Genomic DNA, 16,992 nt, shown 5'->3' on the forward strand with positions numbered 1-16,992 from the left:
CTGTCGAATGGACTTGGCCATTTTCCGTGTTCGTTCGTTAAGCTTACCGAACAAAATTTTTGTGCCCATGTCCGGTTTGGTTACAGACGCAGGTGAATGAGGTCTTGGGTTCAAGTCCTATCTGTGACAACAAAAATAGGGGTTTCAGATTGGGTCAGATTTTTTACCTATCTCTTAAGAGTGATCTCCGGTATTCGATGAAAAGAAATGATCGGATGAATCAATGATATTTTAACCAAGTTATTCGATAAAAATAAAAAAGGAGTTTGAACATGATATTTCAGTTGGATATTTATGGAAATGGAGACGATACTTTATAAAAAGTGTATATTACTCCTTTCGTCCTGGTTAAAGTGTTTTAGTTTGAAAAACAAAAAGTTTTTAGATAGATTAAATTATTGTTTTCTTTGCTTACCAAATGACAATAATATCTTTGAAAAGTGGGTCTATCAATATTGTTTGTTAATTATAGTTGTATGTGTTTAAGAGTAAACTTGAAAATCAATTAATAAATTTTGAAAGTACACGGTTGTTACAATGGGATAAATAGAAAAGAAAATGTAGACATTTTTAACGGAGGTAAGGGAGTATTTAATTATTAGTAACGTAAAGGAATACATCACATGAACTGAAATATTCAACGCGCTCAGCGACAAGAAGAACGCTATCTATCACCTTCCTTCCTTCCTCTATAAATAATACCCTGACTCAGCTACCAACCAAATTCTCCTCCCAACAAAATGCATCCACAGGGAACAATCGAAGACTCTGAATCCTCATCCTCTCCGAGCTTTAACTGTTACGCATCTGAAAGTTCAACATCCAGATCAATCGCCAAAATCATCCATGAAGACCAAGATTTCGAGTTTGCGTTTCTTGTAACCGACCAAGACGCGTTATCAAATTCAAATGATGATGAAACTGACGCCTCGTTCGCCCTTACCGGTCCCTTAGGGAAGCTGTTCATTGACGAATCGTTTTCCTATACATATACATCATCAGAAGCCGATGAACTGGAAAATCTGCCTTCTGAAACGTACTGCGTGTGGCGGCCTAAGGGATCGTCACCGGCAATGACTAAATGCAAGAAGAGTAGTTCCACCGGGTCTGGATCTAAACGGTGGAGATTCCGGTATCTGCTCAGGCGGAGTAACAGCGAAGGTAAGGAGCCGATGGTGCTCTTAACTTCTAAGAAGGAGAAACGGAATTCCGGTGAGGTTTCGAAAGTCGCAGGCCCCTGGAAGGTGCAAACTCCGGTTCACGAGCAGTTTTACGTGCAAAGAAGAGCGGAAAATGAAGTCGGGAAGAGGAAGTCGTATTTACCGTACAGGAAGGATCTTGTAGGGTTGTTTGCGAATGTTAATGGGATGGGAAAGATGCTTCCGTTTTGATATAATTATATAATCAAAAGCAATTTTGTATCTTAATTCGTTTCTGTAAAATGTAAATATCTTTCGGCTAATTTTGATTCTTCTATATTATTAGGTCTGATGGATCCATTGATTCAATTAGTTAATTAATTAATTGCATGATGAAAATGGCATTGTTTGCTTGTGATTTAACGCGCAAAATGAAAATTACACGGTGGTATTGATGGTGGTGAGACAAAGATTAAAGTTTGTTGAGGGTGTAAATGTGGAATTGAATTTTGTCTTAAATCTACTTGGTCCTGATGACCACTAGGCCCAAAGATGTTGGTCTATACTCTACTTTGTAGGTCCTATGGGTTTTTAGATCGTGACAACACAAGTAACAACTTCAAATATAATGCAACGGCTAAATGTGAGCAAGTTCTTGTTCATGTTTATGCGTTAAGTTTTTAGTCGGATAAACAAACTCTTTTACGAACATCTAACTATCTAAATTTGTAACCTCTTACAGTATATAAAGTTTTTTGAGGTTTGGTGACGTAGTCACGTGATTGTTCCACGTGGCCTCATGTGGTTGGTGGATTTTTTTATTTGCGTTCAACTTGTTTTTTCTTATTAAATTTGCGACGGTTCGCCACCGTAAACTACAGGGTTTTTTTACTGTTAATACCGTCAAATGAATCTGGCCAAAATTCATGTAAGCTCGTTGATAACGGCACCGATTGAATTCACCTAAACTTGCAGACGCATTACACAATTTGATAAGTTGTACGAGTACGACTATCAATAACATTAAACCGGCACAATGCGCCGAGAATCTTCCTAGTTACAAACTAATATTGAAATGATGAGAATTAAGTGGGACAGAATGGACTCTAGACGAGGGGTCGGTGTCAAGGCAAATAAACATCTCGAACAAGTTGGTGATGTCGAATCCATAAAAGAACAAAGAATAAATGGTCCCATTTAACTTCAGCTATCGGAAAAATGATGAAAGATGGACGGGAACACTACCCTATAGATATCGGTACATATTTAAAATCCTTTTCGATAAATCACATATTTAAATATTAGAATAGGTCTCTATGTTAATAATCCTTATCATTTGGACAATAAACAGATTAAACTTATTTCGTTTCGTTCTGTTAATTTGTTGAAAGACTATTCAACCATCGCCAACTCGCGTTCCACCAATTCTTTAAATCACTTTAGTAGAGGACTTTCACCATAAATCATCATTGCAAATTTGCAACTTTAATCACCAGGCCAAAAACTCTATTCATACTCTCTTTTCCATTTAGAATTTTCACATTAATAGCTATTATGAAATAATAATATATATCCTGAAGGTATGAAGAGGTAGGTCCCAGCAGAGCCCAGTTGGACCCGCAGGACTCACATTGAAGAGAGACGTCTGCGCAGAAACCAACTGGATCCGCAGGACCCACCATGCTCAGAGACGTGACGTCCTTACGCGCAGTACGCAAGCTGTTCCCGCAGGAAATGCCTCCCAATGGTGAAGTACTCCGCATGTTCCCGCAGCTGCGGATACAAGCCATCAGGGAAGGCCACCCGCGCAGCAAGGCTACACGCACAAGGCACTTAGCTCTCAATAATTCAGTTGTCACCTGAAGGAATGAGCAAAGCCGGGAACAATCCCGCACAAAGGCGGGAGGGGGAATACTCCCGCCCAAATAAGCCAGTCCGTACGATACGGGAAGATCTTTTGTACTGTACCTGACGAGGTATGGGCAAAAGATCTGACCAAAGATACGACAGCTCATTGACAACAGTATGGAGAGCAGCATGCTCCTGTACTGTATGTCACTATTAGCCGCTGCCTACTCACCAACTCCTGTCATACCACGTGCATAGCCGGCAGTTGGTGGAAAAGGAATAGTACACAGCAGGCCTGGTCACTGTCAGCCGCTGCCTACCCACCAACTACCAGCATGGCACGTGCGCAGGCCACAGTTGGTAGAACAGGAATACTATTCAGCCGGCTATACCTTCTTGGAAACCTACCTTCGGCTATAAATACCCCAAATGGTATGATCATCTTATCATCATATACTATCTCGTATTACATATTATACCTGATATCTGCTCTAGCAATCTCTTAATATACACTTATATTCAAGAGCAATCTAGTCTGATTCTCACGCCGGAGGGTGGTCACAAGGAGGAACCCCCCCCCCCCCTTCTCAGTGACGAGCTCACGGTGTCTGTTTTGCAGGTCATCAGAAGAACCATCTTTGCTGGATCTAACCCCTCGTGGGAAACATCTATTTAACCCCCAGATTATCCGTAATCTGCCCGGGGTCCGATTAGTGTTTCTTCATTGGCGCCATCCGTGCATAAAAGCTAGAACTTCATTTCTTTTCAGTTTTTTCAAACTTCTGGAAAGATGGTTAAAGAAACTCCGGTAACCACAACCCCAGCTACTGGGGAGAATACCGGCGACTACACAGTTTTCACGAACACTACCCCGGTTACCCAAGCCGGGGCAAGTGCAGTAAATTTTACGAACACTACCCCGGTTACCCAAGCTGGGGCAAGTGCAGTAAATAATCGCTCACTGGGATTCACCGATACCTGGTTAGAGAGAGAACGAACGAGGCTCCCCCGCCAAACACTCGATGAAATTAAAGCGTGGGCGGAAGCACGTCAAAAAGAATTCCAAGCTGAGTTGGACGAACGCTTGCGTTCCGTCCAACAGGCTGACGAATTCGGAGAGTACTGGGACAATGATTCGGAGGAATCCGATAGTGACGCAAACCCTCGTCATAGGGCGAAAGGGAAGCGTAAGGAAACGGACTCCCAACCGAGAAGGCATTTTGAAGAAACCTTCAAACCGAAAAACACAGGTGGAAATCCACGTGACTTCTCGAAAACATTTACACCAACTGCTGCAAAGGCGGGAACGTCCAAATTTGCAAGGGATATTGCGGAAGCAATCGTCCCGAAAAGTGCCAAACAGATGTCCAACATCGGCACTTACGATGGTATATCTGATCCAGACGATCATTTGAACAGGTTCATAGCGGGGGCAACCGTCAGTAGTTGGACGGAACCTACGTGGTGTTACATGTTCCAAATGACGCTTGTTGGGGCAGCTAGAGCGTGGTTCGATCGTCTACCGGTCCACTACATCTACGATTGGGAAGACTTCCAGCAGAAGTTTAGCCAACACTTCAGCCAACAAAGAAAGTATACCGAAGAGCAATGGACAATCCTCAAATGCATTCGAGAGGAAGATGAATCTTTGCCAGACTTCATCACTCGCTTCAACTCAAAGAAGCTAAGTCTGGGTAATATCAGCGAAGATCTTGTTCGCGCTGCTTTCATCCAGGGCGCGAACGACCCAGAGCTCATCCGCACCTTAACGGGTAAAGATGGCATGCCATCCACATGGGATGCCATCATGACAGCAGCAAAACGCTTTGCGGAAACGGAGAAGCAACTTGGTAGAGATCTCCCCCAGAGCACAAACCTCTACACCCAGAAAACAAAAGAAGACAACGTCCTTACCGCCCGATTAAACAAAAAGCGGAAGCTAGGCATTTGGCAGTCAAGGGTAAACTTTGACACCTCATCCGGCTTGCAACATCGGTTAGGCGGAAGAGATAACGTACAGTCAAACCAGAACTCCAGATGGACGCCGCTCACCAAAAGCGTCACCGAGATATTCGCCACTGAGGAGCTCCCATGGCCAAAGGCTCCAATAATCCGACATCGTCACAATGCTGATCGGAGCAAATACTGTGACTTTCACAGGACAAAAGGCCACAACACTGAAGAATGCACAGACGTAAAGGACATGGTCGAAGCATTTGTCAGAGATGGGACGCTCGCGCACCTCGTGGCGCAATGAACGCTGAGCAGGTTGATGCGTGTAGAACCCCAGTTGGGGAAAACACGAATAAAATTACAGCTTCAATGTTGGAGACTACATACTGCGTAAACAACGAGATCCCGAACCAGGTGCATATCGGCTCGATGGCACTCCCATCCCAACAACATGGAAGGGAGCTCAATTACACAGTTTGCATGTAGATCAATTCCAAATTTGTAAAGGCCCAGAGCCACTTCTAATGGAAATGATTCTGCTTAGAACATCGACGCTGATGATTTTACATTTATACTTTATGAACTTTCAACACTGATATGCCGGTTTTCACCGCATAATTACGTGGAAAGTCGTTGCGTGGGGAAGGCGGCAAAACCCGCATAAACCCAAAAAACGGCTAACCTTCACGCAGGTCAGTTAAAGGTAAAGTTCAGTCATCCCACTAAATGAAAGTGCCGGTATATCCGCACGAATCATGATAGAGGAAATTGAACACTAACCTATTAACAACCGCGCGTCGAACGGTTAATTTATTCAACACTAATGCCGGTTTTCACCGCATAATTACGGGGAAAGTCGTTGCGTGGGGAAGGCGGCAAAACCCGCATAAACCCAAAAGACGGTAAACCTTCACGCAGGTCAGTCATAGGTAAACTTTGGTCATCCAACTAAATGAAAGTGCCGGTCCTAACCGCACAAATCATGAGAGGAAACCGAACCTATTGACAACCGCGCGTCGAACGGTTAAACTTATTCTAAACACTTAGAAAATTTCAAAGGAAAAGATGAGGAAAACTTCCACGCAGGTCAGATATAGGTAAAGTTTAGCCATCCTGCTAAGTGCAAGTGACGGTCTTATCCGCACAATCATGAAAGAGGACGCAAAACTTTAACTTATTATCTACCACGTTGAAAAGTTAAATTATCTAAGTACTAAAAGAAATTGCTAAGTTAAATCAGAATATGCGTGAAACAAACAAGGCAAAGGATTGGCAAATAATCTTTATTCCATCGAAATTCAATTATTACAAAGATTGCTGGGTACATACCCGCATACAAAAGAAGCTATACAAAAACAAAAATCTATAATGGTGGAAAGGGATCTTCAGGATCATGCTTCAGGACCACTTCCACTTGGACCCGCACCATCAGTAGAGCGTGGCGGTTCAAGGAAAGCTTTAAGGATAGCTAGCCCATCATCAGCAGCGGCAACTTCGTTTACCTTCTCCACCACCGGATGCGGGAAGGCGGCATACTGATTCACTGCTTGGTCATATACAGCTTCAGTATCTACATCAAACAAAGGGAAGTTGGAATGCGGGATGCCTTTCTCAACGAACCTTAGACCAAGCAGGAAGCCGGCCTTTTCCCCATCCTCATGAGAAGCGTTGAGGGCTGCGCTCATAGCATCGTCATAAGACGTCTCCGTGAAGACCCGATGCACAACCTACAAAAAGAAAAAAAATATACAAGTATCAAAACCTTTTCTATTTACAAAGAAAAGCGTAAAGACATGAAAAGCTTACCTGAGACAACGCTTCTCGAAGAAGCCATTCCTTGGCAACCAGAGCTTCTTGGAGGGCGGCTTGAGCTTGGTTACAGGCGCGTTCGGCTTCACTTTTATTGAGGTTGGCAAGCAACACTTCCTTTGCAGCAGCCTCTTCAACGCCCTTTAGCTTCCGCTCAGTGTGGTCAAGCACGCCCCTCTGGTCCAGGATCTCTTGGAGCTTCTTCGCGACCTCCATCGCCAAGGCATCATGAGCCTGTTGGAGCGCCTCTAATTTAGCTTTAAGTTCCTCATTATCGAGGCGTAGAGGCTCAGCAACAGCTTCAGCCTTGGTGGCCCTTTCAGTTGCGTTCCTAGCAGTTTTCTTAGCCAGCCGAAGCTGTTCGTTAACAGCTTAGGCAGCCTTGGAACGGGCCTCGAGACGGGCCTGAACTTCAACTTTAAGGGCCTTGAACGCCTTCTCCTTCTCCGCAGCAGCCGCGGAGAGCCTCCTATTCTCCTCCCGGACAGCCCACGCCTGAGCTACTTCTTGAATGTGAGCTGCTTTTAACTTGTCGTTTTCACGACAAAGCAGCTCGACGCGCGGCTGCATCCGGGCCAGGAGAACCCGAAGCTCATTGGTTAGCCTACCCTCCTGGTAGCTAGCCATGGCTTCCCCCAACGCACCACTGGGAGCTGCGTGACGAGCCCACTCCACGCACTCCACAGGTGTGCGAAGGGTTGTTCCTCGGCGGATGTTCCAACGTGGAACATACACTTCATTGGAATCCGACACTGCAAAAAACAAAAAGCAGTTAGGAAAAGATGATATATATATAAAAAAAAAAAAAAAAAAAAAAAAATAGGCCAAAAGAACCCTACGCACCTGTAGGGTCAATAACAGGCCGATAGCCGCCAAACCCATCACCTGAACCCAAGGGAAATCCGTCCAAGAGGTCAGGTACATGGGAAGGAGGCAGAGGTTGGCGAGAAGCCCCATGCATACCTGAAGGATCGGCCGTCGTTGCCGATGACGGAGGAGGCATGGTAAAAGCCGCCGCGGTCGCCGCTGCGGAATCCGCAGCAAAAGTAACCGCCGGCTCAGTGAAAGATGCGGTAAAAATGGCACTGACAGCCGGCGGTGATGTCATCACAGCTGGAACAGTTGGCTCAATGGAGTGAGCAACTGAACCAGCGGAAGCAGGCGCAGCCGCCTGGGTCGTCGCCTCAGGTAGGCTGACCAAGCCTACCGTCATGGGCGGGGGGGTACTCTTCCCCGCTCCACCCTGGAATGCGTCAACATCCACGCCTGCACAAAGAAGATAAGTATTAATGATGGAAAGCTATGAAGTTAAAAATAAAGTTTGTACTTACGGGTTTTCTTGAGCCTAAAAGTGCGGACAGGCGGGGATGAACCCGATGGAGCCGGCCTCTTCACGCCGCTCACCGTTGTCATCCTGGGCTCTCCGGAGGTGACAGTCGTCGCAGCCTCCGGAGCGGTGGTCTTATCACCACCGGGGTTCCCCGCCACCTCCTCGCTCTCGGCCTCTGAGTCAGACCGAGGCACCGGATCGGCAGTGGAGGCCACCTTCTCCTTCCCCTTCCCGCCGGCAGCCTTCTTCTTCCGCACCAACGGAGGACCATCTGCGGATTCCTCATCAGAACATAAGATTAGAGGAATTCCAGCAGAGGTTTCAGCATTGAGGGGTCGAGGGTTGAATAACGCCTTACCTGGCCGCCTGGCGCTCAGGATCTCGTGGCCTAGCGGGTAAACCTCCACGAACCGATCCGCCGTTTGTTCTAGGATGGGCAACTCGTTCTCATCTAGAGCACGAGTACCCATCCGAGCGGGACTGTCAGCCTCCCGCGGATACAGGAGCGACTGCAAGTCGTTCCCCTCTGAAATAAAAGAAAAGCAGTTAGAAGACAAACCTATATAAACAAAGTAAACAGAGCATACCGTAAGGAACAGAGTTCAAACCGTATTCGAGGACGATAGGGATCTTTTGCGCATCCGCATCCTTCCACACCCGGCTCATCCCGAGCATCACCATCCCGGACTCCGCAAACCGGTAAACCAGAGATTGGACTCGGGAAATCTTTGAAAACCATTCCGCCTCCTGGTAGTTGGAGGCGTGAAGGCTGGGGAGAGCTTGCCCATTCTTAAATTTCATGGCAAGGGGGATGGCGCGAGCGGAGATGAAAAAGAGCTCCCGCTTCCACGAACGAAGACTGCGCTCGGTTGCGCAAATCTTCAAACCCTTTATACGGGTTATCAGAGTATACCACCCCTGGATGCACCTCCAAGAGTAAAAGGTCATCAGGCGGTCGACGAAGGGCTCAATGCCCAGAATCCGGCACACCCACTCGAAGTGGCGAATCTTCGCGATCGCCATCGGGTGCACCTCGGTCAGGTGTACACCGTGCCTCTCTAGGACACGGTACACAAACTTTGTCAATGGGAACCTAAGATTCCCATAGACAAAGAATGCAGCATATACCCCGATCTTGCCTCTGGGGGCATCATACACCGTCTGACGGGGTTCAGGAAACTCAGGCTCGAGAGACTCGAGCATGAACTTCCTAACGATGTACTGATATAGATCGACAGGCAGAGCACACTGGCACTCGCCAGCAGTACTCTTGTCATCGGCGTACACCCCAGCCTCCCGGGCTGTAGCCTCAAGATCGTGAGACATCTTGCAGATATGAAAGAAGAAAACGATTTCAAGAGAATGCTCGACTGAAAAGATGAGTATTCGCCGGAAATCGTTTTGAAGATGAAGAGAGAAGTGAAAGTGTGGATTACAAAGAACCCTCTCCCCCTTTATATACTAATCGCAATTAATGCGATGAATTTAATGCGTAAGAGAGAGAAATCGCAGGTGCAATGAAACTATGACACGTGGCAAAAGGCAAGCTGGCAACAGCTGTTGAAAGGACGCGTACCATTAATTTCGCGGCCACGCGCCTGAAAAATCGCGCCCACGCGCCTGAAAAAGCGTCTGGAATGACCAGGTACTGTCACGTCACCATAACTTCCTGCACGTCCTGACACAGTCAGAAGAAACCGTCGCACGAAGTTTCAGCAGTTTGGACTGTTCTTATCCTTTCACCAACTCTTCGAATTTCAAAAAATTTCAAAAAGATTCAAAAGTAAGCGGGAAAATACCCCTTACCTTGGCAACCAAGTAACTGTAAGACAGGTGCGGGTACAGTGTTAAGGCAAAACCCTTCACATACTTAGCACCCGCAGGGAATTGACGCCAGGAATACCTTGGAAGTAAAGTAATCGTAAGACGAGTGCGGGTACAGTGTCAAGGCAAAACCCTTCACATACCTAGCGCTCCGCAGGGAATTGAAACCAAGAAGGATCTTCTGGGCAATGCTTGCGGAAACGGGAATAACATCCCCGCATAGCGGGAACGTCGAGAACTACATTGTTTGAAGCTCCAGGATGGAATTGGTGGTTTTAACATAATTGATCACTATGTTCAAAACTACCAAAACCTCATGGAGAATCCACACAAGTGGGACTCAACGCTCCTGACTTGCGAGGAGGTTACAGACCTACCCGCATCATACCCAAAGATCAAGCAGGAAAGTCGGGAATTTCTGCAAGTGACATAAGGACTTCCGCGGGAAGAATCCCCATGGAAAACCTTAAAACTAAACCCTTTTCAAAACCCTTTGCTTAAGTCCAAAAGTTCACCTCACTTTATTAAACACTCATGAGAAGAACATTGGACTGGGGGGACTTGAAGAGGTAGGTCCCAGCAGAGCCCAGTTGGACCCGCAGGACTCACCTTGAAGAGAGACGTCTGCGCAGAAACCAACTGGATCCGCAGGACCCACCATGCTCAGAGACGTGACGTCCTTACGCGCAGTACGCAAGCTGTTCCCGCAGGACATGCCTCCCAATGGTGAAGTACTCCGCCTGTTCCCGCAGCTGCGGATACAAGCCATCAGGGAAGGCCACCCGCGCAGCAAGGCTACACGCACAAGGCACTTAGCTCTCAATAATTCAGTTGTCACCTGAAGGAAGGAGCAAAGCCGGGAACAATCCCGCACAAAGGCGGGAGGGGGAATACTCCCGCCCAAATAAGCCAGTCCGTACGATACGGGAAGATCTTTTGTACTGTACCTGACGAGGTATGGGCAAAAGATCTGACCAAAGATACGACAGCTCATTGACAACAATATGGCGAGCAGCATGCTCTTGTACTGTATGTCACTATTAGCCGCTGCCTACTCACCAACTCCTGTCATACCACGTGCATAGCCGGCAGTTGGTGGAAAAGGAATAGTACACAGCAGGCCTGGTCACTGTCAGCCGCTGCCTACCCACCAACTACCAGCATGGCACGTGCGCAGGCCACAGTTGGTAGAACAGGAATACTATTCAGCCGGCTATACCTTCTTGGAAACCTACCTTCGGCTATAAATACCCCAAATGGTATGATCATCTTATCATCATATACTATCTCGTATTACATATTATACCTGATATCTGCTCTAGCAATCTCTTAATATACACTTATATTCAAGAGCAATCTAGTCTGATTCTCACGCCGGAGGGTGGTCACAAGGAGGAACCCCCCCCCCTTCTCAGTGACGAGCTCACGGTGTCTGTTTTGCAGGTCATCAGAAGAACCATCTTTGCTGGATCTAACCCCTCGTGGGAAACATCTATTTAACCCCCAGATTATCCGTAATCTGCCCGGGGTCCGATTAGTGTTTCTTCAAGGTAGGAATCAAACTAATATGTATTAGACTAGGTTATTGACCTGTGTGATACACGGGTTGGATAAGTAATAGTTTGCTTTTAATGAATGAACAAAATAAATTACAAATTACAAAACACAAAAATAAAGTGCATGACGAAATTATCATACAAAATTGTCTTTATATACAAAATTTGTAGTCTTAATTGAACAGTTGCGAAGCTTGGACTAGAATACCGGGGGGGCAAACTCAAAATGTATAAAAATTTCTAAAATGGAGGGGGCCGGGCTCAAATTTTCGGCCGATAACGGCTAAATTTACACTACGCATAAAAATTTTCGGATGAAAACAGTTAAATTTACACTATTACGCAAAAAAACCGGGGCACTAACCTTCGCCCCTGTATTTGAAAGTTTATCATCTTCATAAAAAAATAGTACTTTCAGTCTATCTCTGGTTTTTACTCTGAACAACGCAACATATACCTGATCATGACAACAAATTGGTTGTCTAAGAAATAAACTAACACTCGAAAGTGATTGTTAACCGTCATTACAAAACAAATACCAAACGAAAGTTGCCTCATTTGAAATTGAAATGAAATTATTTATATGATAGTATAAAGCTTGTTCTTGAAATAAAAATGTGATCTCCTATATTGGTTTTAGATATTACTTTAGCTTCCAAAACTCGACTTAAAAATCTTCTTACATGTACTCTTTTTTCTTTGCATAGACCACTAACATTTCTTAAAAGCATGACTCAAAATCCAATTTTTAGTAATAACTTACGATTTGACAATCTAAAAATTTTTAATCCAATTAGATTATAATGATTTCATCATCTATACACAGTCGCAGGCCTGCAACCTTGTTTAACCGTTATTAGTTTATTACAAAACAACTTACATTAGATGATGATTAATTATTTAAATATGCATTTTTCTGCATTGTAATTTCAAAGTATTTTACTTTTAAGATAATTGAATAAAGATATTGAGAAGTACATAAAATGAGATAAGAAGCATACAAAAAGTTAAACAAATGTTAATAAGGTCGAGTCTGATGATAATTCAGCGTCGATCGATCCCCAGTTTCGATTATGTAATCAAGGAGGCACGGAAATAGTTTTTTTTTACATTGGTCGGTATGAAAACTGAATTTTGGTAAATTTAATGAAAACTTGTTAGATACTTAGATCCATGGATGCATGTGATTGTAGAGGAAGACCAATGAATATGAAAACAAAATTAATTATAGCAATTTCGGGTTTTTTTCTAACATACAAAATTGATTTTAATGATTAATGAACATAAAATTGCCAAGTGACCCAATTTGTCCAAATATGTGTCATGTGGCACAATTTTATTTTTATTTATTATAATAGTAAATAATAAATATTCAATACATAATTTGTATATAACAGGTGATTTTTAATACATAAACTGTTATATATAAAACAACCTATCAAAATCAGGTTAATAGATGTATATGTTGTTTTAAGTTTTAACTACGATACATACAGCAATGATGTACACTCTCTTTCTCTTTATAATCAAAATTTGTCGAGTAACGAATCGATTATATATGTGGTTACCCATGATTATATATTCAAAAGAGACTATGTTTATGAACAGGCTTGAGTATACATATAATATAATATCAAATCATATCATATCAGAAAATTCATATAATAATGGCTTATAACTAGATAGGATACTTAAAGTGGTGGAATGCTAACCTCGTAGAAAAACTTGCTTGCTGTACACACAAAACAACTCGCGTTATGGGTTTGCTGGTTATACTCTTCTAGAAAGTCAATCGTCTTTATTATTAGAAAAATAGCATACCGTTGTAATTGACATTAGCCTTTATTATTTAAAATAAAGGAAGAGAAACAAGGTGACCCAAATGTGTGGCAATATCATTTTCACGTGCAAGCTCCATACTGCTAGAGCCATCCATTAATATTCATAACATGTTTATGATTATTTTATTTTTCTCCTAAATCAACAACCACTAATATATATAGATATAGCCGGTATAGTTTTAGTTGACCCTAATCACCAATAGTTGGCGACAATGATAAACTCTAAACCTCTTATGGTTTCAAACACCGATATCAAAACGTCCTCTAGTGATTAATCCGTCCTTGTCGGTTATTCACCTTTCAATGATTCAAACGTCGTAGGTTGAAGCAAAACCTTTGAAATCATAATCAGTTGGGGCCTCACAAACATACCAAATCAATTCAAACATTATGGTCGTGAGCCAAATTTAAACTATGCAAAGAAAAAGGCCTAAATTCGCAACCAAATCATATGAATGTTTGTGTGCTAGGGTGAACTTATGTGATGTTTAAAAATAAATATAAGATATGAAGAATGGTGCACGATCAAATAATAGAAATCACGATCAAATAATAGAAGTCCACTTTTAACTAAATACAAAAACCAGATATACACGCTACAAGAAATTTGCTCTGACCAGGCCGCCTTTACCGACCACATATAGTCGGTATAGATTGATCACTAGAAAACGGTCGGGACAAGTCAGAATTGTGGTCGGTATAAAATCGGTCGGTATACATAGACCTTTCCCGACCACTTACAAGTGGTTACAAAAAGGTTGGTCTCAAAACTTTTACTCATTTAAAAAATAAATGTAAAATAAAAATTAAAAAACTTTTACTGACTCCATACGGTTGGTATACGCAATATACCTTTCCTGGCCAAAAGTGGTAACAAAAAGTGTGATCGTAATTTTTTCTCATTTTAATATAAATGTAAAATAAAAAATTAAATAACTTTTACTGACGACATGTGGTCGGTATAGGGTTTTTAAAAAACTACATTTATCGATGACTTGTCAACGTACACGATTTATTTAAAAACTATTTTTAAAAAAATTAATTTTGCAGAATGATATAAATTTAATGCCTAATAAAAGAAAAAAAACTTGTACATAATTTAAACCTAATACAATATTACCAAACATCAATTCATACATAATTAACCTAAACAAAATATTACCAAACGTAGCTTCGTACATAATTAAACCTAAACAAAATATTACTATACGTCCTAAGTTACTTAGGTCTATTGTATTACAAGTCATTAAATTGTCATAATCAAATACCTAGCGATCTTCACCCTCGCTTCCTTCATCATCTTCATCCTCATTACCTTCGTCATCTTCACCCTCCTCAATTTGAAGCTACTTATCATTTTGCCTCTTGGTTAACTCACGTATTTGGTCTACCAACCGGGTCAGTGTTTGTTGCATTTGCTGCCATTGTTCGGGTGTAGCGAAAGACGTCCCACAAGATGGATCATAAGGGGTATGCCTCACTTTCCGACCCACGCCCTTGGTCCAACCACGATGTTCAACAAGGGCACGGGTTAAGCACCCAACCTCATCAATTTCTTCACCTTCCGGTCGGGCGTTTTGCATTTTGTTTAGCTCGATTTGTATTTTTCTTATATTAAACAATACATGAATAACAAGTTTTAAAAAAATTGCAAACTTATATATATATATATATATATATATAAACAAACCAACACACACATATACATATATAAACGTATACATACATACATACACATTCCGGGTCAAATGGGCCAAACTAGTCGTGTTCGTAATATTAAAACTTACACAATGTACATATATACATGTATACAAATACATATATAACAAGTTTATAAAAATGCAAACTTATATATATTTAAACAAGCCAATACACATATACACGTATACATACATACACGTCCTGGTCAAACGGGCCAAACAAATTGTGTTTTAATACTTACACTAATACCATGTACATGCATACACATTCCAGGTCAAACAGGCCAAAAGAGGTGTATTCATAATACTAACACTTATACAAATACATATATGCAATTATCCAAAAACATGAATAACAAAATTAAAAAAAAATGCAAAATTATATATATATAAACAAACCAATACACGCATACATATATACATGTATATATACATACGCATTCTGGGTTAAATGTGCCAAACGAGTCTTGTTCGTAGTATATTTATACAAACTTACCCAATCCTACTCCGCTTTCTGTTTACCCAACTGGTTTGCATATTGTAATGCATTTTGCGCCAACCTTCTATGTCACTTGATTTTCCGGTTTCTTTTCTCTGTAAACAACAAAAATATTATTATCAAGACTCGTTTAACGAATTGGATAACACTAACAACTTTTTTACTTTAATGTATCGATACTGTGCGTAGGACCTGCACCCGCCAGCACTAGGATATGGTTGTTTCTGTCTGTTATTCGAGTTTTTCTCACAACACTTAATGTACTCCTCATTAATAAACAAATCATCAATAAGTTTATTCCACTTGGCTTGAGTTTGTTGCTCGGGTATATGCTTTCTTGCATTTTCCGCATCTTTATAGCCTCCACAGTTTACAAAATGAGTTGTCAACTCATTTTTACGATTTTTATATATCGTCCGAGAGTCGTCATGAATTCCTGCCAATATTTGCCTCCATTTGTTGTGTGTTTTCCCATTTCTTAATATCAAATTAATGCTGGAAAAGATAAAGTAACAAGAAAACATTAATAATTTAGCAAATTAAAATATAAATTTAAAATTAAATGATCTACATACACAAATTACGTTAAACACACGATATTCCCGCTTAATTAAAAAACAAGTGGTCGGGATAAGGCTTTTAGATGGTGCTCAAATATTCGTCGCTCCCGCTAGCTTGTAAAAAATAAATCAACCTATCCCGACCACATGTGGTCGGTATTGGTGTTGTAAAATATATATACACACCTAAAGACTAAAAAAATCAAAAATAAAAGATATTTATTTTTTCCCGGCCACATGTGGTCGGAATAAAATTTGTCGAAGAGCCAAACTTCCCGCTAAATCTATCCCGACCACATGTGGTTGGTAACGGGTTTGTCATAAGTGAAATGGTCAAACTCTATAGTGACCGCATTTGGTCAGTACATGTGTTCTATAGCGACCATAATTGTGGTCGGTATATGAGCGGTCATGTCAGAACAGTTTTCTTGTAGTGGCACACAGGTACTTAATGTTTTATTATTTAAATAGAAAGTGAAAAGAGTATATAGTTGTTTTATGTATCACAAAACTATGGAAACATGATAAAAAAAGACCCATTTGATCAATCACATTCCTTAATTAACCCCCCAATTCTGTAAATATCCAAAATGGCCCTTTTAAGAACGTTCGGATCGACCGTTTAGTTTTGTCGTTGACGGCTTATGTAACTAAAATCTTTACGCGTGTCCTCAAAACAATAAGATATGTCATTCTACTAATCTATTATGTCGACCGACTGATCTATTCGGTCGGCCATTTGTTTTAAAAATAAATCCTGTTGTTTTAAAAATAAATTATTTTCTGAAATATTCGGCAAAATAGATCAGTCGACCGGTGGAATAGATCAGTAGGCCGGGAGAATAAATCAGTAAGATGGCAAATCTTGTTTGTTTTGAGGACACGTTTTAAGATCTTGTTAGTTTTATAAACCGTCGGAAGATAGAACTAAAC

At 41.9% G+C, this 16,992-nt stretch overlaps 1 protein-coding gene across 1 annotated transcript; it reads left to right on the forward strand.

Moving 5' to 3' along the window:
- Positions 1-740: 740 nt before the first annotated feature.
- Positions 741-1,391, forward strand: LOC143593150 (uncharacterized). Its single transcript, XM_077072868.1, has one exon. It carries the CDS (start codon positions 741-743, stop codon positions 1,389-1,391), a length of 651 nt encoding a protein of 216 aa, XP_076928983.1.
- Positions 1,392-16,992: the final 15,601 nt, after the last annotated feature.

The sequence above is a fragment of the Bidens hawaiensis genome, unplaced genomic scaffold (assembly GCF_021521415.1).
Source record: "Bidens hawaiensis isolate Kalapana, Puna unplaced genomic scaffold, B.hawaiensis_p1.1 tig00041727_1, whole genome shotgun sequence".
Classification (NCBI taxonomy): domain Eukaryota; kingdom Viridiplantae; phylum Streptophyta; class Magnoliopsida; order Asterales; family Asteraceae; genus Bidens; species Bidens hawaiensis.